Below are 22,528 nucleotides of genomic sequence, written 5' to 3'. Positions count from 1 at the left end.
GAAACTTAATGAGTGGAATATAATTGTTAGTTTAGAAGTAGATAAAATGTGAAATTTTTGAAATGGTTTTCAATTTTTTGATTTCTTCGATTTTTGTATATTGTAAATGGTTTTTTTTGTCTGTGTTGGTGTATGGTGTGTTTTTAACATGAAATGTAAATAAAGATTCATTTAAAAAAAAGAGAGAATGCTTAATCCCACCTATTTTGATTCTGATCTCCCCATGACTTGTTTCACCCCTGCCCAGTGGTGGGATTGAAATATGTGAACAACTGGTTCTCTGCGTGGATCCTGCTTCCGGAAGTCTGTTCTGGGCCTTGGCCTCTGAGGCCCAGAATGGACTTCTGGAAGCAGCATCCATGCATTTCCGGAGGGCCGTTGTGGGCCTTGCGAAAAAGGGCTAGGGCTTCAGCCAGTTTGCTGAACCCCACAAAAATTAGCTACTGGTTCTGCTGATCTGGTGTGAACCGGCTGAATCCCACCACTGCCCCTGCCCAGTATTTCTCCTAGGGATGCCTCCAAGAGATTATTCTTGCAGGAATGCAGCCCTCGACATGGAAATACTGCTCTTGAGGTCTATACTTGACCTACCTTTTTCTGAAGATTCTGTCTTTTTCTTCCTGCAGAAACTGAATTGCTACCTTATTGATAACAATGGATTCATACTTGTTTCCAAAATCTCCCCACAGGTAAGAAGGAATGAATGAGTGGCTCTTGATCTTATTTATCAAACTGAGTCTAGAAGAAAGACTAAATAAAATGGTCAGACTAGGAAATCACTGCCTGTATTTCTAAGGTTGCTCACATTTATCCTCCTGGAAAGCCTGGCATACAGTTCTGAGTGCCATCTGTCCTTCATATTGTAAAAAAAGAGAAATATTCATAACATGCGAGGTAATTATATCAGCTGCATTTAATCATTTGAAATGGAAGCATCAAATAAATACAACGAATTTTGTTCTTGTCCTAGCTATACTTTGTCATACCGCATCAATTTTTGGAGTGCAACCCTGTCATGGCACTCAAAACCCCAGTGAAACAGAGCATGCCATTAGACTAGCATGGGTGAGAGACACCATCTCACATTGAAAGTTTAACTTTTCATTGTTAGGAAGAATTGTTAGTGCAAAATTCCTTCTGTGATGCCTTAACAGTAAGTAAAGATAAAGGTAAAGTTTCCCTTGTGCCATCATGTCCAACTCTAAGGGATGGTGCTCATTTCCATTTCCTAGCCAAGGGAACCAGCATTATCTGAAGACATTTCCATGGCCATGACTATATGCCGAGGCACATGGAATGCTGTTGCCTTCCCAATGAAGTAGTACCTATTTATCTGCTCACATTTGCATGGTTTCAAACTGCTACATTGTCAGGAGCTGCGGCAGAAACAGGAGCACACCCCGTCATGCAGTACTTGGGTGTTGAACCGTCAACGTTTTGATCGACAAGCTCAGCTTCTTAACTGCTAGGCCAAAAGTATCTGCCCTTTAAAATATGTTTAGACGCATATGAGGATGTACCAAAGACTTTTAAGGAACCTGTCAACTCCTACTTTGACAAAGCCATGTCAGGCTAAATGTATCTTAAGTAAACAAAATGTTTTGATAGATGTCAGAGATCTTCTTCACATACTAATGCATTGTAATAATTTTTAAACCTCATTCAAACACAATATTACTGCAGCAATATAAAGATCTGAGTAAAGAAAAGGTAAGAAAAGGAAGAAGGCTGCAGTGCCTTTCCAGTATCAGAACTGGAAAACACAAAAAATTAAGAAGTGAGCGTGCTTGCTATCCTATCTGAAACTTCCTTGGGCGAAAGTGACCTTAAACTACAAGGAGATTTGAGCAAAATAGCTTAATTGCCTTAATACCTTCCATCTCAGCAGAGGCAGCACTATTTGAATAATACATCAAGTGTTCAAACCCTTTGCATTTATTCTCATCTTTACGAAGTAGGCCGTTATTATTATCTTGCAGATTGAAGGCAACACATAATGGTTTGTCTAAAGCTTGCTTCAATCTCCAGTGATCTGAAGCCTCCCACTGTATTCATACAGCATGCTCCAACCAGCAAACTGTACAGATTTACTCATTTTCTGAGTACATTAACCAGTGAATTTATTGGATTTGCTTAACAAGCCCAGTCAACCACAAAAAGGGGGGGGAGTTAAATCTAGCAGATTTAGCAAATTTGGTGTGCATTTGCTATGTGTTTCTGCAGCCTGATAGTGAGAACATAGATAGTGAGTTCAAAGCTAAACTGAGCATGGACTTCAGTTTTTTCAATTTAATGCAGGGGTGTCAAACTGCCGGCCCGTGGGCCGGATGCATCATAGCAGAACTGCGCCCACCCCATTGCCGGCAATGGCAAAAAAGTCATGATACATTGCAACATGTCATGTGACATTGCAAGTTTGACACCCCTGATTTAATGTGTCTTACTGTGCTTTCACTTTTTCCCCAAGCAACATAAGTACATAGTCCTTATGCCCTTAAAGAATTTGCTATATAATAATCAGTAAATATTTCTGCCTTGCAGCCTCTGGAAATATTCACACAACATCTATAAACCTGGTTACTGAATTAACTCTTTTTCAGGTTCACAAAATACAGTGAACTATAAACAAATCAACAGACTGTGTGTTTGCAATGTGCTAAGACACTTTTTTAAAAAACATATTCTAACAATCAATTTTAGCCTGTTTTATTACTACTTTAATTTAGCCTGTTGTATTATTAGTGAATATTTAACTAACCTGCTTAAGAATGTTTTGCCAAACAAAACCTATGATTTAAAAACTCTCCAGAAACTCTCTTTTTATATCATACTTGCTTGCGGTTGCAGATTGGAAAATTCTTGGGAGAAGTAGATGGTTCTGTTACAACTCAGCTCGTAAATATGGGAATGCTCAAAGAGTAAGTGTCATCATCTCTTCCTTATGTTCATCTCCTTTCAAAGAAGACCCTATCTGAAGCAAAATCCTTCACAGCATAAATATAATCAAAACAAGGATGGAGCTGCCTAAAGATTCATTGACACGAGAATTAGTTAGACTCAGAATCTTTCTTAAACAATGCTAATTGTGCAGGATCAGAACATCTCCATAGAGCAGGAGTGTCAAACTCAATTTCATTGAGGGCCGCATCAGCATTGCAGTTGCCCTCAGGGGGGCCGGTGGGTGTGGCCTACTGGGTGTGCATGGCCAAAGTGCGTATGGCCTACTGGGTGGGCATGGCCAGCTCTACATCGTTTGCATCAAGGGTGCCTATGGGGGCCTGGGCAGGAGTGGGACAGATCTGAGGGTCTCTGGCAGCAGGAGGGTCTCTGAGCCAGGGCCAAGGCATTGGGGGCCGTTCCCTCACTGTTTCCAGGATGGCTTCGTGGGCCGCATGAAACCACTTTGCGGGCCGGATCTGGCCCCCGGGCCTTGTGTTTGACATGTCTGCCATAGAGGAACCCAGTGCCATGATGGGTAAGGTAAAGTTAATATCGGAAGAGAGTTTCAAGCAGAAACTCTGTGCTGCCATCTAGTGGTTATCTGGAATTTGGCATCTCAGATCTAGTAGCTTTAGCCACCTGCCAGGGTTCTTTCATCACTTTGAAGGTGCCCCAGAGCCACCAAGGCTGCTAGGGGCCCCCTGAAAGGTGTGTGTGTGTGTGTGTGTGTGTGTGTGTGTGTGTGCGCACACACGCAAGCCATAGGCTCCCTTCGTGTAGCTACTAGCTTTCTAAATAAGAATTGATTTGGGATGGGGATTCCCAGCAAGAACTTTGACTTGGGACCTAAATTGCTCTTCTTATGCTCTGAAAGTGCCTTATTTCCAATAATACTACAGATTAAAATAAAGACAGACAGGATGAAGAGAGTGGACAATAGCAGAAGAGCCAGTTTGGTGTAGTGGTTAAGGCACTAGGCTAGAAAGCGGGAGACCGTGAGTTCTAGTCCTGCCTTAGCCATGAAAGCCAGCTGGGGGACTTTGAGCCAAAAGATTCGTTCTCAGCCCAACTCACTTTACAGCAGGGGTCCTCAAACGTGGCCACTTTAAGACTTGTGGAATTCTGGGAGTTGAAGTCCACAAGTCTTAAAGTGGCCAAGTTTGAGGACTCCTGCCTTACAGGGTTGTTGTGGAGAAAATAGAAAGAGGAAGGTGTGTTGGATATGTTTCCCACCTTGAATTATTTGTAAAAATAATAAGGGCAGAATATACACATACATACCTACATACATACATTTCTGTTTTTGTTAGTTTTGTTCCCTATAATACATGTTTGTTCTAAAGAACTGCCGGTTCTGTCTCACTCACTTTGGCAACTATGATATGCAAATTACATGATTATAGGTGCAATCTATCTGTAATGATATAATAAAAAAACTTTGATGAGAGGAATGTCTGCTGACTAGCTCAGCCATCCTTATGTTTATGCAGCATGTGAACAAATATTTTAACATCAATATATTTCACCACCCACATTTTGAAATGCAGCTAGAAAGTTGTCAAGAAAACAGTTTCAAACACATACCTTTATGACACCGTAACTGTCAGAGGTACAACACACATTCCTACTGTATATTATCAAAATAACCAGTTCTGGTATATTCATGTTTCAAACTTGGACATTTCATATATTATCAGTCTAGCATGAAAATCAGAATGAAAGGGACAGATGTTACCCTGTGGATCTTGCCCACTTCATTACTTCCTGTCTCAATCTCTTTGGTTCTCACAAATACTAGTTTTACGTTTGGTGTAGTATAGAACTTTTGATTGCCAGGGGCTTCATGTTCAAAGACCACATTTCTGAAAAAGTCTGTTATCTGGAACCACAGAAATTTGGAGCCATTCACTGTAGATGAAAATAACTTATATGGCCTACAGACTGAGTATACAAAGGGTCCAGGACAGGTACTTATAACAAAGAAGATATAAGGAACACAGCCAGAATTATCTTGCATAACATTCAGTACCAGTTTGTTTCTGGTCAAAGAAAATAACACAGCTGCTATAGTTAGGTAGAAAAAGTAGCCGAGATGCCATTCTTTGCCAGAATGGACTTGGAGTGAATAGAATAGTAGCTATGGTTATTTTGGTAAATACTATATAGTATTTGCACATCGCAAGAGCACACTGCAAATGTAGTACAAAATCTCTTCTTTGAATATAGCAGATAACACATTCTATAATATTAAATCTTGCTGTGCAATATCCAACTGGAGGCATAAATGTACTGTAGGTATTTCCTTAGAGTATGAACTAAAGTCAGTTCTGTGCATTAACTGAATTTAAATCTAGGCAAAAGTCATGTGCAAGGCAGAAGAATGTGTAGCTATGGGACTATAATGCAATTGTAACATATATGCCTTGATTAATTTCTGCCATTTCCACTAAAAAGCATCCTGAAGAGCAGAACTCTGAAGAACACTTTGAAATGCCATTGCTGATCAAGCAGCATTGGGGTGGGTAAATGATGGCTTTTAGAATAAGGGAATAAAGGGAATTCTGGGAGTTGAAATTCACCCAACATAAACTTCCCAGAGTTGTTCTACACAAAAGTTCATGGTCGCTTTTGTGTTTCTGCAGAGTGAAGATGTTTGATTACCAAGCCATGTGTAAAGTGCCCCATCACCATCATAGTGGTACCCGTCCTCTTCTCAGTGTAAGTATCTCCATATCGTAAACCACATCGTGAAGTCACAGCCAGGCTTGGAACATAGAACAGAATGATGCAAAGAAGCTCAGAAATGCTTTTCTTTCTGATGAGATTAGTTGCTTTTGTTCTCCCAGAACAAAAGAGAACATCAAATACAGAATCATGGGGCTGGAAGGGACCTCAGAGGTCTTCTAGTCCAACCTTTTGCTCAAGGCAGGAGACTATATGCCATCCTGGTCAAATGGTTGCCCTGTCTATTTTTGAAAACCTCCAGTAATGCTACATCCACAAATCCAGGAGGCAAGCTATTCCATTGATTAATTGTTCTTACTGTCAGAAAGTTTCTCCTTCCTCCTGAGGACAAAGCCAGATAAGGAAGACAAGGCATGTCCATCTTCTATATATGTTTTTTTTTTCCCATTCTATAATTGGCAGAGCATTCTGAAAGAAAAAAGCTGATCAGGGTTACATACATACATCTGAGCATCTGTACACGAAGACTAGTCAGGAATTATACAGTATTTTAGAACAGGGTGGATTTCTACTCTGTAATCGTTGTGTTGGTGGACAAAGTGGTCAGTGTTGGAGATAAACATTAAAAGCTTTCAGCAGTCAAATTCAAAAGCCTTGAGTTCTTGTGAAATTGCTGGGTTTCATGGGGCAACATTAGATTTCCACTGTCATTTTGTGTTCCTGCTTTGCTTAGGGTCCATGCACTCTGCTAGAGCAGAAGTAAAAACAACGGACACTTGAAGGAAGCTTTATAAATAACACTTGGAGCTTCTTAAGGGAAGGAGGGATGTAAATCATTCCATTCATTTGTTCATTTTCCGAGTCGTACTTTTGCAAAGCAGGTAGTTTCCATACAACCTTACACTTTTGCAGTTAAAACTTGAGCAAATGAGGTTCATGCAAAAGGAATAAACCAGATTCTGGTGGGGGAGAGGAACACTTTTAAGATAAATTGGCTGAGTACTCCAGCCTTGATTCTGTGATTTCTCCCATGAGTTATTTGTACTGGACAAGTGACAGTGCATATATATATTAATTTAGAGAAGATGGATGTTACTGAGAAAACTCATTCTAGGATGGGAAAGTGAAGGGTGAACTTTTCATTCTTTCAGTGCTTGTCTTATTTGTGCATTTGTTCCTTTAGCAAATAAACTATATATGGCTCATATTATAGTAATCTTACATTGGACCATTCTGGAGCAAAATTTGACTAGCAAACCCTTAAGCCTGCTAGCTCTGTTCTATGCAGAAAATCCAGAAAAATACTGTTAACAACCAAGAAATTTCGTAATAGGTTTCTTTACCTAGTAACAATAGGATTTTCTACTATGGTTGAATTGATTTGTTTTATTTGGCTGGGTTTAACTAATTTGTAAAGAGACAATTTGGTGTAGTAGTTAAGGCATCAGGTTTGAAACTGGTACACTTGAGTTCTAATCTCACCTTAGTGACAAAGCCACCTGGGTGACCTTGGTCCAGTCACTTTCTTTCAACTCTAGGAAGCAGAGAATGGCAAACTGCCTCTGAAAAATCTTGCTAAGGAAACTGCAAGAAGTTTTTCAATAGTTTCCAAGAATTGGACACAACTGAACAGAAGAAACAAACATTTATATTATGTTATCAATGAAGGATCTTTATTAGAATGGTGGTGTCTTTATGAACAGACTTCTTCCTTCCTTTTCATTCAAACTGATCTCAAGTCTCAAGATGGTTGCCTCTTTGCCTTTAAAGTTGAATTGCATATGTGTGGAAATGCAAGGACCTTTTAACCATGTACATTATCAATTATACATCCTGAAGATGGTAGCGCTAGTTTGGCTTCATTTGTCTGGTCAAAATGAGGAAGACTTAGATTCATAGCAAAAGTAGCTCAGAAGTATTCATAAGAAGACAAAGCCAATGTTAATGCAATATTAATATAATCCACCATCAATATGTGTCATTATTCCTACTGTGACAAAAAATGGTAGCTTTACTGTCCAAAATACTTTGGGTTTTGTTAAAATGAACAATATTGTCAGTACTGCATGATCCAAAACAGCTGTTTAGGGGAGGTATTGGTTGTTCAGCTCCACAAATAACCAGATTTTTTTTTCTTTCTTACACACATAATCTTTTAAGCCTTTTCAACTGGAAAAACTTTGTTTTCAAAATATTTTATATATTTTTCTTAAATGTCCTGATTTATTGTTAGTAGAAAAGACAACTGATTTGGATGCATGTTGCATTCTTAAAGAAAGCCATTTAATTTAAGAGAAACACAATTAAAATGGGGCACTATACAAAATGCTTCTTTTTCTTTTGAGACGTATTTGTTCTTTTTTCAACAGCCAGTTTACACATTATTGGCAGCAGCAAAGTGGCTGATCACCGATTTCCTCATGTGAGTATGAATGTTTGGGAATTCTAGTGGAAAATTACATCGAAGAAATTCCGTTTCAGAATTTAATTAGTATATTAAACATTCAATGACTGAGGTCTTCAGATTAAGCATATTCTTAACTTTTTATAGTATTGTTGTTGTTCTAGAATTTTATTATACTAGGAAATGAACAAGAAAATATTAAAGCAACTTCAAAATGGCCAGCAGTACTAAGAAATAAACAATTCCCCCAGTGTTGTCCAGATAAAATAAGACTGCAATTCCCAGCATGGAGATGTTGTACTACTCTGATGTAAATCAAGGAGTATCTCTTAAGTCTTCAGAATTACTTCTTCATTTCTTAAATTTGACCAACTGGGTGTTCTAAAGTGAGCTGTGTGAATGAAAGCATATTTGAAAAAGGTCATTTTGTTCCTGAGCAAGTATATTAAGCCCATTTACTTTACCTGCCACTTTATTAATGGAAGAGCAGGGATTTTTAGTAACAAAGAGTTGCTGATGATAAAGATATCTGGGGCAGCACCCATCAGGGATCTTATGGGTCTCAGATGAAATGATTGGATGGATCCAAATGCCTCTGATCAGGGAACCAAATTCCAAGATATTCGTAGAGATTAATTTGTCAGGCACTCTCAACAGCTGTTGCTGTATAGTGCATACCCGTGATTCACTATGATCAAGCAGATGGCTTTCAAGGTGACTTGAGAATATTTCCCTCTCAGCGCCTAAGAGCACAGTGTTAATGACAGCCTTGCCACTGGAATAGCTAGTAGTTTTTATGAGAATTAAGATACAATTACCAGTCAAAAAGTAAGCAAGAAGGATTGAAGTGCCTGGTTCAGGCAAGAAATAAATGTAGCTTCAAGGTAAATTTTAAGCAGCAAATCAGAAGTATCTGCCTGTTTTACAACACCTCTGCTCTTCTGGACTGACATAAACTACGTCATATTTTTCTTCTTTGACAGATTCCTTTTAGAATTTAACATCTTTAGTTTCTGGCACATGGATAACTTGGCTGATGGTGAGTAGCAGTATTACTGTAAGTACGTAGCAGCCACATCATTTGGATGAAAAAGTTATAAGTAATAATGCATTTTGGAAAGCCTGAAAGAATTGTCACTTGTTAGTATTAAGAATATTACATTTGGATCCCATTCATCTCATTTTGACCCCAGCATTAATTTGGCAAGGAGTAAGGCATTGATTACTGTGGTACTTTGGATACATAGTCTGTAGTAGGCTGTCACAGAAGATAGGTAGAAGACTAATGAAAATTGTCAATGAAATGAAATGAAATCATTCTTTCTGATTTGCTCAGGTATTTTAGTTGGAACACATGAGGGAATATCAATAGTGGACACCCAAAAAACCTAAATCAGAAGTACACTAACATAAGATCTTTGGCTTAAGTTCTCATGGTTCATAGATTATTAAAATTATGAAAATGGTTAACTTTATTTTTTTCTTTTTCAAGAATAAAGTTCTAGTCTTGGTGACTACTGATTGTGCATAATGACAAAGCAAATCAGATGAGTTTAAAAAAGAGAAAAGAAGAATTTCTTAAAATATATCCTGAATTTCCAAAATGTTATTACTATTAAGTACATTTTTTTAAAAAAGCTGTAGTAACAATTTCAAAAAAGCACTGCACCACATGTGTCATAAATACATACATTCCCCCAAATCTTGACAATCATCAAATTAACCAGATGAATGGTCCTTAAGATAGTTACATACAAGGAAAGTGAGACAGATAGGCAAAGAGAACACAGACACATTATTTATATATTTATTTTCAAATAAATAAATTGATACCAGTTCAAATGCAAAAGTTAAAACCTGAAAATAAAACAGTATAATGAGATCAGTGTTTGTGTTAACCTTTCATAATCAGTCATGGCAAGAGTGGTGGAACAATCTTCATTTTAATTGTTTAACTGTTTTCTAAAATCTAAACAAGTTTGAGGCTTATTTGGGCCAGAGGAGGCTGACAGTGCTAAGAAATGCTGTATAGAATTTCCTGTACTGATTGTTATCCAGTTTAAAAAAGAATCCAATTCCCAGCATGGAGATGTTGCAGTACTCTGATGTAAATCAAGCAGTATGAGACCCAAACTCAGTGATAGCCTCACATTGCAATGAGCAAGGACACACATTCAATTTCACAGCACCTAAGATTGTTGGCCGAACAGGTACAAAGATAGCCAGGGAAATGATTGAAGCCTGGGAACCAGGCCCTATGTCAGTCAACAGGACTGCTGATTTAGCACCAGATTATGAGGTATTTAGGAGCCAAGGACTTTGCAGCAAAAGGAAACAACAGTCAATGAAAAAAGCATACATTCTGGTGAGAGAGAAGTTCCTTGAGGATGGGCTCCAGCACAAGTCTGAAAGCTTGGAAGACTAAACCTCTGCTCCTGGTGACTTACCCAGATTGGATCCTGCAAGTTTGAGGCTGCCTGAATTGCCACAGATTGGGAATTGCCAGCATAAAGACGTGTTACCTAGAATGACTCGGGGAGAGAAGGCCCTCAACAAAAGCTTTCTATATAATCAGACCAAGTGGATACCTTCACTTTTGCAAAGCAATCCTGGATGTATCCCAGTACTCCATGTAGGGCTTAAAAGGTAACAACATATACTTAGAATTGGGCCCAGAAACCTATTTCAAAGTGCTGGTCATCACCTTTAAAACTTTTATAGCACAGCATTGGGATATCTCAAATAGAATAGTTGTGACCTTGTATAGCTTTAACCACCATACTTTCATATCATTTCTTTCTTTCTTCTTCATTTTCCATCTACCTCCCCCCCCTTTCATGTTTCTTCACAATAACGTTGTGCCATCATCTTCTGGACATGTCATGATGGACTCATTTTCATCATTTCTTACGCCATGTGAACAATACAGCCAAATCTGTTTTTCATCATGGTAAGTAGTGTTGTCATACAAAGAGTTTTGTCTTCTGAAACAGAAGAAGACGTGCATAAGATTTAACAACAAAGTTCATAATATCACCATTTATGCATATTCCAGTTACATCTTTCAAGATGAAACAGGAATATAACTTTCTACTTGATTATCTGGCCACAATTCAATGGAAGATAAATATATTTTGTAATTTTTTTCATGTTTTCTTGATAGCTGCATAACTGTGCATGACATACTGTATATAGATGCAGCTAGTGATATATACTATATATATGTGTGTGTGTGTGTGTGTGTGTGTGTGTATACACATATATATGCACAAATATATATATACATACATATACATATATATATACATATATATACATATACATATGTGTGTGTGTGTATATATATACACACAATCTCAGAAGGGTATGGCTTACTGATGAAAACAAATAGGTTTGAAATGCATATCAGTCTCCCTTTAATTCTTTGTTAGCAATCTAAAAAATTTTTACACAAATATGAGCTGTCACTGTTGTGACTACTGCCTGTCGATGGTCTTCGGTTAGGCTGAAACAGGAAATAAAGATTTGTCCCATGTTTGGGGCCTAGCAAGGTAATCTAAATAGTTAACAAGTATTTAACATATATATGTGGATCTTTGGTTATTCGGGGTTTTTCCCGCGTAGAACTAAAGGTGTAGGGGCGACGTTTCGACGGAATCCCATCCGTCATCATCAGGCTGGTGGCTTCTGCTTCCTTCTTCTGGGAGATATATATATATTCCTACACACCTTCATAAAATTAATGAATATTGTATGGAACAGGTTTTTACTGTCGATGAAAACTGAAACAATGGCAGAATAAAAAATGAGAAAACTGAAGAGTAAGGATTCTTTTATATATTGCTAAGATGAATCTTCCACTCATTCTTCTAAGTCTTCCATCTTAACATCTATCCTTTTTTCAAATTTGGAAAAAGGGAAGTATTTTCTTCATGGCTTTCCCATAGTTATAGTCATTCAGTTTTTGCATTTTTAAAAAAATTACGTTCATATATTACATGTAGTCCTCAATTTATGACCAGTCTCTTAACAACTATTTGAAGTGACAATGGACCCAGAAAACATACTTACAATCTGGATACAAAGTTCTGATAACTGTCCTCCCTAGTCGTGTGATTGCAGTTTGGGCATTCAGCAAGGGGTCTGCGTTTACAACCATTTGCAGTGTCCACGATTTACATATTTTGCCAGAAAACAACATTTACTTCTGGTAAAAATAGAAGTAGCAATAGCACTTAGACTTATATACTGCTTCATAGTTCTTTACAGCCCTCTCTAAGTGGTTTAAAGAGTCAGCATATTGTCCCCAACAATCTGGGTCCTCATTTTACTGACCTCGGAAGGACGGAAGGCTGAGTCAACCTTGAGCCCATCAGGATCAAACTACCAGCAGCCAGCAATCAGCAGAAGTAGCCTGCAGTACTGCATTCTAACCACTGCGCCACTATTGCACCCATTGCAGACAATGGGTTTGCTTAACAACCATAGGTTCACTTACAACCACCACAAAAATGTCAATCATATAATGAGCCAGTTAATAATTTACAACCATAATTCCAGGCTCAATTATGATTGTAAGTCAAAGACTACTTCTATATGAATATATGGCTCTACTGTCAGCCCTTTGGGATAGACCAGATATAGTAAACAGAGTAGAACTAAATTTTATTGAGGTAAGCTACAATAGCAGAATCTTCCAACCCTGATAGTCTTTTGCCGCCCCTTCCTTTGTATGTCCCAATGAATTAGAGAGGAGTTGCCTGAGTCTTTTCTGAATACTATCTTGCTGCCCAGGGCTTCAGGATGTTTCAGCCCTCTTTCCTTATGTAACAATTCTTGCCTATTTTAGAATAGAATAGAGCTGGAAGGGACCTTGGAGGTCTTCTAGTCTGGCCCCCTGCTCAAGCAGGAGAACCTATACCCGTGGTGGCGAACCTATGGCACGAGTGCTACTGGTGGCATGCAGAGCCCTCTCTGTTGGCACGTGCGCCATCGCCCCTGTCCTAGGCCTTCAGCTGGGTTTTATAAAACCTTTTCGCTTTAGGTCTCCGCCATCGTGTGCAAAAAAAAAAGATTCAATCAATCAATCAATCATTTTCAACTTCTCGTGGGAAAAAAAAAAGATCTCGCAAAGTTAGAATTGATTGATTGAACTTTTTAGTCCCATCCAGTCTGCCATTACCACCGCAGCCACACCCACCCAATGGGCCATGCCCACCCAATGGGCCACACCCACCCAATTGACCACGCCCACCCAGCACACGACGATACATAAGTGGGTTTGGGGTTGCAGTTAGGGCACTCGGTCTCTAAAAGGTTCGCCATCACTGACTTATACCATTACGGACAATTTGCCTCAAGGTCCTCTCTCTCTAATGCCAGTGAACTTGATCATTGAATAGATAGCATATAGAAATAGAATTGTTTATTGGCCAAGTGTGTTTAGACACACAAGGAATTTGTCTCTGGTGTATAAGGGTACATACAAACAACTAGTGATAAATCATGATCATAACCATAAAATACAATCATCATAAATCATAAGATGCGAACTCAGTAATAGTCATAGGATACTAAATAAAGGCAATCAACATAAATCATGAGATACAATCAACAAAGTTGTCATGCTAAAATGTTATTTTTATGTTTTGTGCTTTTTCTTTTACTTTTATTCACTACACAGAGTGGAGCTTGGCGGCCAATACATTTCAATAGATAATAATATTTGTGCTATTTTGAGGGGTCATTAGTGACAGGGGTAAATACTAGCAATGTTTTCCTCCAGGAGGAAGGAGGCACTAAGCAAGCAATTTTATTTATGTAGATTGCCATATATTTGCAAATGATAGTTCTCCAATTGCTATTCTTAAATAAACATTGCACTTTGACTGAGACTGATGCCCTGTTGGATCAATGATTTTTCCCTCCTGGCAACCAGGTTATGTATTAACTGAACTATTTCTTTATCTGATCAACTCACGTCCCCCTTCAAGGTATCCTACTGACCTCAGATGGTTGACATCCCATGCAACTAAAAGATTATCGGCTTCTTGATTAGATTAGTCTGTAATAAAACATTGCATTTGAGTCAAAAGGAATTCCTTTTCAAAGGAAGAACTAAAATTGCTTATCCTTCTCATCCCAGTACATACATGGGGAGCTTTCATTACAAATGGGCAAGTTAAATTAAATGTTATCTCTTTTTGTCATCCTAGAAGTAAAAATTTTGAGGGGAGGGGGGTTGCTTTGTTAAGTCTATTACTGAAATTACTTTTAGTAAGAATATGAGCAATGACTTGGCATTATAGCTTTATTGCCTTTCTTTGTATTTTGGCTATTTGAATTAAAATAAAAGTTCCCATTGTTACGCTGGTCCCATGGAATCTACAGCTGAGAACAAGCTTAATGAGTCACTTGGCATTTCTCTCTTCGTTGTATTAGATAGATTTGTCCAAACCAAGTTCATTTCATTTATTTCAGTAAGGTGTATGCCAAAGAATGGCCAGATGCACTGAGCCTTGCATGAGTTATTGCACCAATTTATTTAAATCTACCTGACTTGGGGGTGGGGTTGGTGTTAGAGATGCAATTGTCCCTTTAAGTCAAGAACAGACATTTGTGGAGAATTATAAAAGTCTTTTCCTGCTCCTTTCGTCCTCTCTTTCAGCAGAGTTGGACAGTCACTCAAAATTTTTTAACTTGTCTGGAAAAGTCTCCTTTTCTGAAGATTTTAGCACAGGATTTAATTGTACCTATAGAGCAGGGGTCTCCAACCTTGGGAACTTTAAGATTTGTGGACTTCAACTCCAAGTTGCCAAGGTTGGAGACCCCTGCTGTAGAGTGAAGGGAGATTAGCATCATACATTCAAGACATCCTCAATCATTGGCTCATCAGCAGCATCTATTGGCCGTTGATGTCCATGCATTTTGTTTCTCCTCCACATTTTTCACTTCTTGTGCCTGATTTTCTCCCTCTGACTCATTTATTTTTCCCATTCTAGCTCACAAACATAGGAAACACGATGCGCTGCAACCCTGTGACACTGAATATCCGGTGTTTGTATACGAGCCTGCCATCAAAGAGGCCAATGGACTAATTGACTGTGGAGCCTGTCAGAAGTAAGAGAATGGTCTTTATCTATGCCTCTCAAGAGCAACCAAGAATTTTGACCCTTTTCCTCCAGTTAGTCGGCAAAGAAAGAAAGCTAGAGTAAGACTGAAAGAAACAGAAGCTTTGACCTGTTAGAGGGGGATGTTATAGTATCAATTTGATGTTTGAATATGGTTAAGAATAGATTGTTAGCAATAGAAATATTATAATTAGATAGATAGGATTTGTAACCAGAATATCATATCTTGGTATAAAAAGGAAAAGAAGAATATGTTAAGAATTTTGAATAGGGGAAACGTTTGGTTACCCAAATATAACTTGTTTTGAAATTATAACTGATTGGGATATTTTGAACATAGATGGGGAATTAAAATTGTAAAAAGCAAAAATAGGATTTAGACTGAATAATTGGATATTGAATGCAAATGCAATTAATATACTGCTAAGCTTGTAAGCCGCCCTGAGTCTTCGGAGAAGGGCGGGATATAAATGGAATTAAAATAAATAAATAAATAAATAAATAAATAAATAAATAAATAAATAAATAAATAAATAAAAAAAATATTGCAAGCACTAAAAAAGCAAAATAATAAATCCTGGTTAAGATCCTGACTATTACCTTCTACATGCACCTGGCACTTAATTTCAGCTCCAGAAGACATCACCCTGTGCTACCCTCATTAGATGGGTAATACCTGGAGAAAGGTCATCTTTCTGGTTCCTAACACTGGGTAGAAGGAAGAGAGAATGGCCTTAAAGGACAAGAGGAAGAGCTGCTACCAAGGCCTTCTGGAACATTCTCCCTCCAAGGATCAGGACGACCCCAGCCCTGCTGACTTTTCATAAGTCCTTAAAGACCTAGCTTTGTGCCTGGAACTAGAGCCCCAAGTTTGTGCAGGGGGCCATTTTGTGGTTAATTTAATCATTATGATGGGTACTTATTTTTGGCTACCACATATTTGTATATATTAATTTAACTGTTTTTATATTTTAATTTTTTTTGCTATCCAGAGTAAGATAGGTAGCCATACAAAATAGGTAAATAGGGAAGAAGGGGAGGGAGATTAAATGGATGATAGATGATGATAGATAGATAGATGATGATAGATAGATAGATGATAAATGATAAAAGATAAATGTTAGATAGATAGATGATAGATGATAGATAGATGATAAATGATAAAAGATAAATGTTAGATGGATAGATGATAGATGATAGATAGATGATAAATGATAAAAGATAAATGTTAGATAGATAGATGATAGATGATAAATGATAAAAGATAAATGTTAGATAGATAGATGATAGATGATAGATAGATAGATAGAAAGAGAGAGAGAGAGAGAGAGAGAGGGCGGGGGGCAGGCAGGCAGGCAGGCAGACAGACAGACAGACAGATGTCCAATAAAAGAGGCTTGAACCTGGGCCAAGAAAGTAACTTGAGAAAATGTCTCAGAGAAGAAGCCCTTTCCTATTTCACATAAAGGCAGGAAGCATATTCAGCTTGCAAGCTATCTTCAATCGTTATTATATCTGTCCCAATAAAAGTAGTCCTGACATTCATGGAATTGGTTACATATGGTTTCATAGTCTGGTCTACTTTGTAGGGCTGACACATTGGAACTCTTTCTTTTCAGGATCAGATGAAACATTGTTCAGGTCTTTTAATTCTGTGGGGCTTGTTGCAGATAAAAATCTCAGTAAGTCTGTTCTTGTATAACAAACACAATCATTTCAATTCTCATAAGAACAAGTCTAATCCATCTGGCAATTATTGTATTTTGTGAGACTGTTTAATCTCACAGTGGAGTGCTTGTAGCACTCAATACCACTAGAGGATGGGGGACGCAAAAGTAAAGAAGACTGGATAAACATAAATATTTTTAACTTTAAAATGACACTTAGAAAAACATGGTTTTTTTTCTCATTGGTAGTGTTGTTACAGATAGTCCTTGCTTAACAACACTAATGTATCATTAAGCAATTCATTCCTAAGTAAAAAAAAATACTGCAGGACTGCATTGCTGAACAACGGCAGTCCCACTCGCTGTGATTAGGACTGCACTGGTTGTTAAGCAAGGACTTCATGTGATTGCACCTCGTGGCTTCCCACTATGCAGTGGTTATAGGAGCCCATCAAAAACATTAAACAAAAAAATTACTGAAAATTGCAGGAAGAGGATTAGCTATATTCTGTTTACAGTTACAGACGTCAGATACAAATCACAAAGATAAATACAAAGAACAAAATGTGCATTATGACATCACAATATGCACCTGGCTTTTGTTGTGATTCACCAACAGATGTCAATACGCATGTTATGAAGTTTGAGCTGCAACATCATAACCCAAGTTTCATCCTCCATCAAGATGTTGTGAACTAATGACTTCTGTTCTTGAGGGAGAAAAGTAAACAGCAACATATTAGGGATAAAAACATGTGAGGTATGATGAATGAAAGTGATAGAGAAGATTCCTGATAATTTCCGAATATCTACTTCAGCAAAAACAAAAGCTTGAACCCAGTATGGTGCAGCTGCCAAAAAGGCTAACAAACAGGCTCACATATAGACAAACACAAATGCCTAGTTGAAGGAGCTGCCTAATACTGGTAGTCCTCAACTTACGACTGTAATTGACCCTGACTGTAAAGCGGGTCACCCATGTGACCAACCCAATTTTACAACCCTTTCTGAAGCAGTCGTTACATAACCACCACAGTTTTTAAGCAAACACGACAGTCGTTAAGCAAACCCATTGGTTTGCTATGAGCCAATTTTGCTTAAAACTGGAAGCAGATGACATGTTTTGGCAAAAAGCATCATAAAACCCAGTTACATGACCACAGGATGCTGCAAAGAGCCCTAAATGCAGGCCCCTTGCCAAGGGCCCAGATTTGATCACATGACCACAGGCCGGAGGTAGCCATCAGAACTTTGGAACCAGGACTCCCTCCCCATCGGAATTTTTAACAGTTGCTAAGCAACTGATTGTATCTCAAAAACTACCTGTAGTTGTAGTGACTACCTTGTTGTGACTACCTTGGTATTATTGTTCTTGGGGTCTTTTTGACCAGAGTGTTAAATAAGCGGCTTGACGACCATCCATAAGGCTTCCTGTAACTGCATCCTATGTTCAGATTGGCATTCTGTCAAAGAACCTCCATGATCCTTACAGATCTATAACCTATGATGGCACTGAGATATGAAACAAACTGTCTGAAACACGGTAGCCCTGAGTTGATGTATTGTCACTGCTGCTAGAAAACTAGTATATAGATACCGGTTTTAGAAAATGCAGGTAATTCACATCAAGTTACCAACTCAATACTATTTGCAGGATGGTCTTCAGAAAAACCTGTGCACACGAAAACGTAAATGAAACTTCCACCAATATGCCAATACAAAGACAGAATCTTTGGTGGCAATTAATATTTAAGCTAGAAGTCTCCCTTCCTCTAGATTTTGGCACATGATTCAATTGTACCTATAAAGTGCCGGCAGAGGGCAGCAGAGCACTGTGGCTGCCTTGAGGTGACTTAAAATTACCTCATAACTTTATATGTCAACCAAACTCCTGTGCCACATTACTGTTATATGAGAAAGTATTTTATGGAAATCAAATAAATACAAGTCAATGTAATAAGGCATTTAGTCACCCTTTACAACTGCTCAACCTCCAACTTCACTCAAAATTATTTATTATACATTCCTCCTCAAAGACTACAAAACAGACCTCCGGGATCCAAATATTTCATCCCTTTCTTTTCACTTTCCTTACTTTGAGACACACTGGGGTCCGAGGTATTTTTTTATAGACGAGAGGAAACTGGTGAAGTCAGTTTCATAATTGACCAGGTTAGGTAGCCAGTCAGCTGCCTTATCTTAAAAACAAAATGATGCTACAACATCTCTGACTTCATAGTTTAAGGTGATGTTGCATCGGTAGTTTTGCTCTTTTGTGGCCCTGTTCCCACGACCCACAACCCAATCAATGGGAAGACAGCATGTTATGGGAAACCAAAAGTGGGGCCAATTTATCCAATAAAGGGCTGTCAAAATCTACAAGAATTTGGGGAATAACAACAAGATCTCAGCCCCCCCCCCACCTTCCACCATTATATATTTTGGAGGGACATCCATGCCTGTACAAAAAGGGCTGGGCTTGGAATGCATTGCCAGTCACCACTTGTAAAATTTATTTATTTATTTATTTATTTATTTATTTATTTATTTATTTATTTATTTATTTATTTATTTATTATTGGGACTTACCGGTATATGCCGCCCTATCTCCCGAAGGACTCAGGGCGGCTAACAATAATAACATACAATAATACAGAAGTCAAAATAAAAATTAAATTAATGGCCCCTGTAGAATAAATAAAAATAAAAATAAAAATAAAAATAAATTAAAATTAGAGTTAAAAATTAAAAACATAATTAAAATCCCTGTCAGTCCAGGTCAGCCAGGTGGAAAAGGAGTGTTTTGAGGCCGCGGCGAAAGGACTGGAGATCTGGGGCCATCCGAAGCCATCAGGGGGGAGCTGGTTCCACAGGGCTGGCGCTCCCACAGAGAAGGCCCTCCCCCTGGGGGTCGCCAGCCGACATTGTCTAGCCAACGGTACCCTGAGGAGGCCTTCTCTGTGTGAGCGTACTGGGCGATGGGAAGTCGTTCCCGGCAGCAGATGGTCCTGCAAGTATCTTTTAAATTAATACTAAGATAATTAGATCTATTCCAAACTAGGGTTCTCCTCATTGTGTTGGAATTAATTTGCTAGCTGTTCAGACCTGCCTGTACAACATCCTCACGCATGCTATGACACGTCCTTGAGCCTTGTGCCTGTCCAGAATCACGGGGAATGACATGTCCAGACATGCCCACAATACACATACCTAATACATCAATCTGTTCTGGCCAGTCAGAAACGCTTCGCTTTTGTTGTAAGGCTAGAATAAATTTTATTAAATCTCTGCTATGAACGGTTACGCGTACATATGAATTCGAGGGAGTTGCAAATGCCAAAATATAAGTCTTTAGATTTTTACAAAGGTAAAAAACCAGCTGTGGGCTTTAAAAGGTCTGTGGTTTTTTCCCCCTACATTCAGGGAAAATGTTTTTAAAATTGCCTGGTTTAAATGCAAACCCTGGAAGCCTTTTAGGTGATCCTTTTCCCCCCCCCCCACCCCCAGCTTTTGAGGTATTGATTTTTAAAACTCCACAAAAATTAAAAGCATCATTAGGCTAGAATGATTAGAAATAAAAAGCTTTTTTTAATCATCACCCCCCCAAAAGCAGGGTTTTGTTTCCCAAAAACACAGGTCTCTGTGTTTCTTTTGGATTTGCACGTCCATGGAATTAGTCTAGGGCAGACATGTCAAACAGAAGGCCCGGGGGCCGGATCCGGCCCGCGAAGTGGTTTCATGCGGCCCGCAAAGCCATCCTGGAAACAGTGAGGGAACGGCCCCCACTGCCTTGGCCCTGGCCCAGAGACCCTCCTTCTACCAGAGACCCTCAGATCTGTCCCACTTCTGCCGAGGCCCCCATAGGCACCCTTGATGCGAACAATGTAGAGCTGGCCACGCCCACCCAGTAGGCCATACACAGTCTAGCCACGCCCAACCAGGCCACACCCACCCGGCCCCTTGAGGGCAACCGCAATGCTGATGCGGCCCTCAATGAAATTGAGTTTGACACCCCTGGTCTAGGGCTAATGTAATCAAGTACACAGAAGCTTGACCGCCACATGTTTGTTGATGGGATTAGGTTTGGCAAGCACCATCTGGAAATAGGGCTATCACCTTATATCACACCTTATCTGCTAGGGTTACCCATGCTTATTTTGATGGGGTTGGGCAGACACGTCATATCTGGCTAGGGTTATGGCCTTGTGAGTCCTGTACCATGAGGGGTGGGGTGTGGATTATGCACGTCACTTCCGGGGAGGAGGGGTGCGAACATCACTTCCATTTATGGGCATGGCCTGGTGACGTAATCAGCACGTGGCTTTGTTTACTTTGATGACGTCACTGATCAAAACTACTGATAAGATCCATTAAAAGTTTGTATGTACTTATACTGGGACTGGGACTGCAGACTGCAACTCCCAGAACGGAATTGTTGAAGACATGTTTGTTGAACTTTTTAGAGGGCGGAGAGTTATTAAATTGGTTTATATTGTTATGATGAAGGTTGGAAGTCACTTCCTGATGCATTTTCTTTTTAATTATATACTCTTTTTTTCTCTTTTGTTACATTTTCTATTCTTTCCATTGTCTTCTCTTTCTCAAAGTTCACCTTGTATTAGTTTTTACTATTGCAATTAAAATTCTTAATAGAAATAATATTTTTGGGGGAAAATAACATCATCTTTAGGGATGGATGTCCTTCTCAATCCTGCAGGATGTTTTTGGTGCAGCAAATTATGAAGAGCAACCTTCTGCTCCTGGTAACTGACACCAGCTGTGATTGCAGCATCTTCCCATCTTTTGCACTGCAAGCTAAAGAAGTCAAATATATCTTTTCCCTGGCAATGGTTGTACTGGATTGTAATTCTTTGGCAATTTATTAGCACAAATGAGGTACGAATCTAGCATTTTCCTTCATAACTTTAGAAGGGATTAATAGAGCATGCTTCCATTTAAACGTGGAGTGAAAACAATACTGCTAAAAAGTGAAGCCGAAACAGTACTATATTGCTAGTTGCTATTTACAATTATTTATTATTGTTTGATACCCATTAGGCAAAGTAAAATGTGTGCGCTTTTTTGCATTCTATAAATCTTTTTTATGAAGATAAGCAGAAAAAATAAGTCTTGTTGTTTTCCAAATTCTCTATAAAAATGTAATTCTAAGAGCCTGTGCCTCTGATTTTCAATAGAGATATAGAAGGATAGAAGGGCTATTAGAAACTACAACAATAAAAGCAAGATACTTTTGATTTTATCTCCAGTTCCGTTGGTCGCTATTGCTACAGATTTGACAGTTTACTCTAAATCATTATTTAGTATTCAATTAAGCCACATTTCTGGATCCACATGATATACTATATAGACTGACTACTTGGTTGGATAGGCACAGTATGTTAAGCCAATGTTCTCAACCTTTGGTCCAGAAATCCATAATGAATTGCAACAGTACTAAAGATGCCCTGGTGCAGCCGCTAAAATACATATTACCGATTTTACCTAGAAGCTGCAGGAAGGTTAGCAGAACCAACATGCCAATGATAAAAAAGAAGAGTCTTTTGAGTTAGATTCAGCTCCTGCCAACTACTTCATGCACACATGCATGAGGTTTTCTTGACAATCATATAGAATTGCTCATTGCTTATTCTAGGATTCTCCAGTAGTCCCCCATCTCAACCTTGCTTAGCCTTCAAAGCTTA

At 38.7% G+C, this 22,528-nt stretch overlaps 1 protein-coding gene across 1 annotated transcript in view; it reads left to right on the top strand.

Moving 5' to 3' along the window:
* Positions 1-22,528, top strand: part of CACNA2D4 (calcium voltage-gated channel auxiliary subunit alpha2delta 4) — a gene marked incomplete at both ends in the record, with an annotated part of 176,079 nt that overhangs the window by 152,527 nt on the left and 1,024 nt on the right. Inside the window, 8 exons of the mRNA XM_083365389.1 lie at positions 627-689; positions 2,848-2,918; positions 5,583-5,658; positions 7,995-8,047; positions 9,013-9,068; positions 10,959-10,979; positions 15,031-15,148; positions 21,544-21,689. Of these exons, the coding sequence (XP_083221515.1) occupies positions 627-689; positions 2,848-2,918; positions 5,583-5,658; positions 7,995-8,047; positions 9,013-9,068; positions 10,959-10,979; positions 15,031-15,148; positions 21,544-21,689 (604 nt within the window). The remainder of the gene's footprint in view (positions 1-626; positions 690-2,847; positions 2,919-5,582; positions 5,659-7,994; positions 8,048-9,012; positions 9,069-10,958; positions 10,980-15,030; positions 15,149-21,543; positions 21,690-22,528) is intronic.

The sequence above is a fragment of the Vipera ursinii genome, assembly GCF_947247035.1.
Source record: "Vipera ursinii genome assembly, chromosome: 6".
NCBI classification, from domain to species: Eukaryota; Metazoa; Chordata; class Lepidosauria; order Squamata; family Viperidae; genus Vipera; species Vipera ursinii.
Note: the sequence above shows the minus strand (reverse complement) of the source record. Positions and strands in the feature narration are given on the sequence as shown.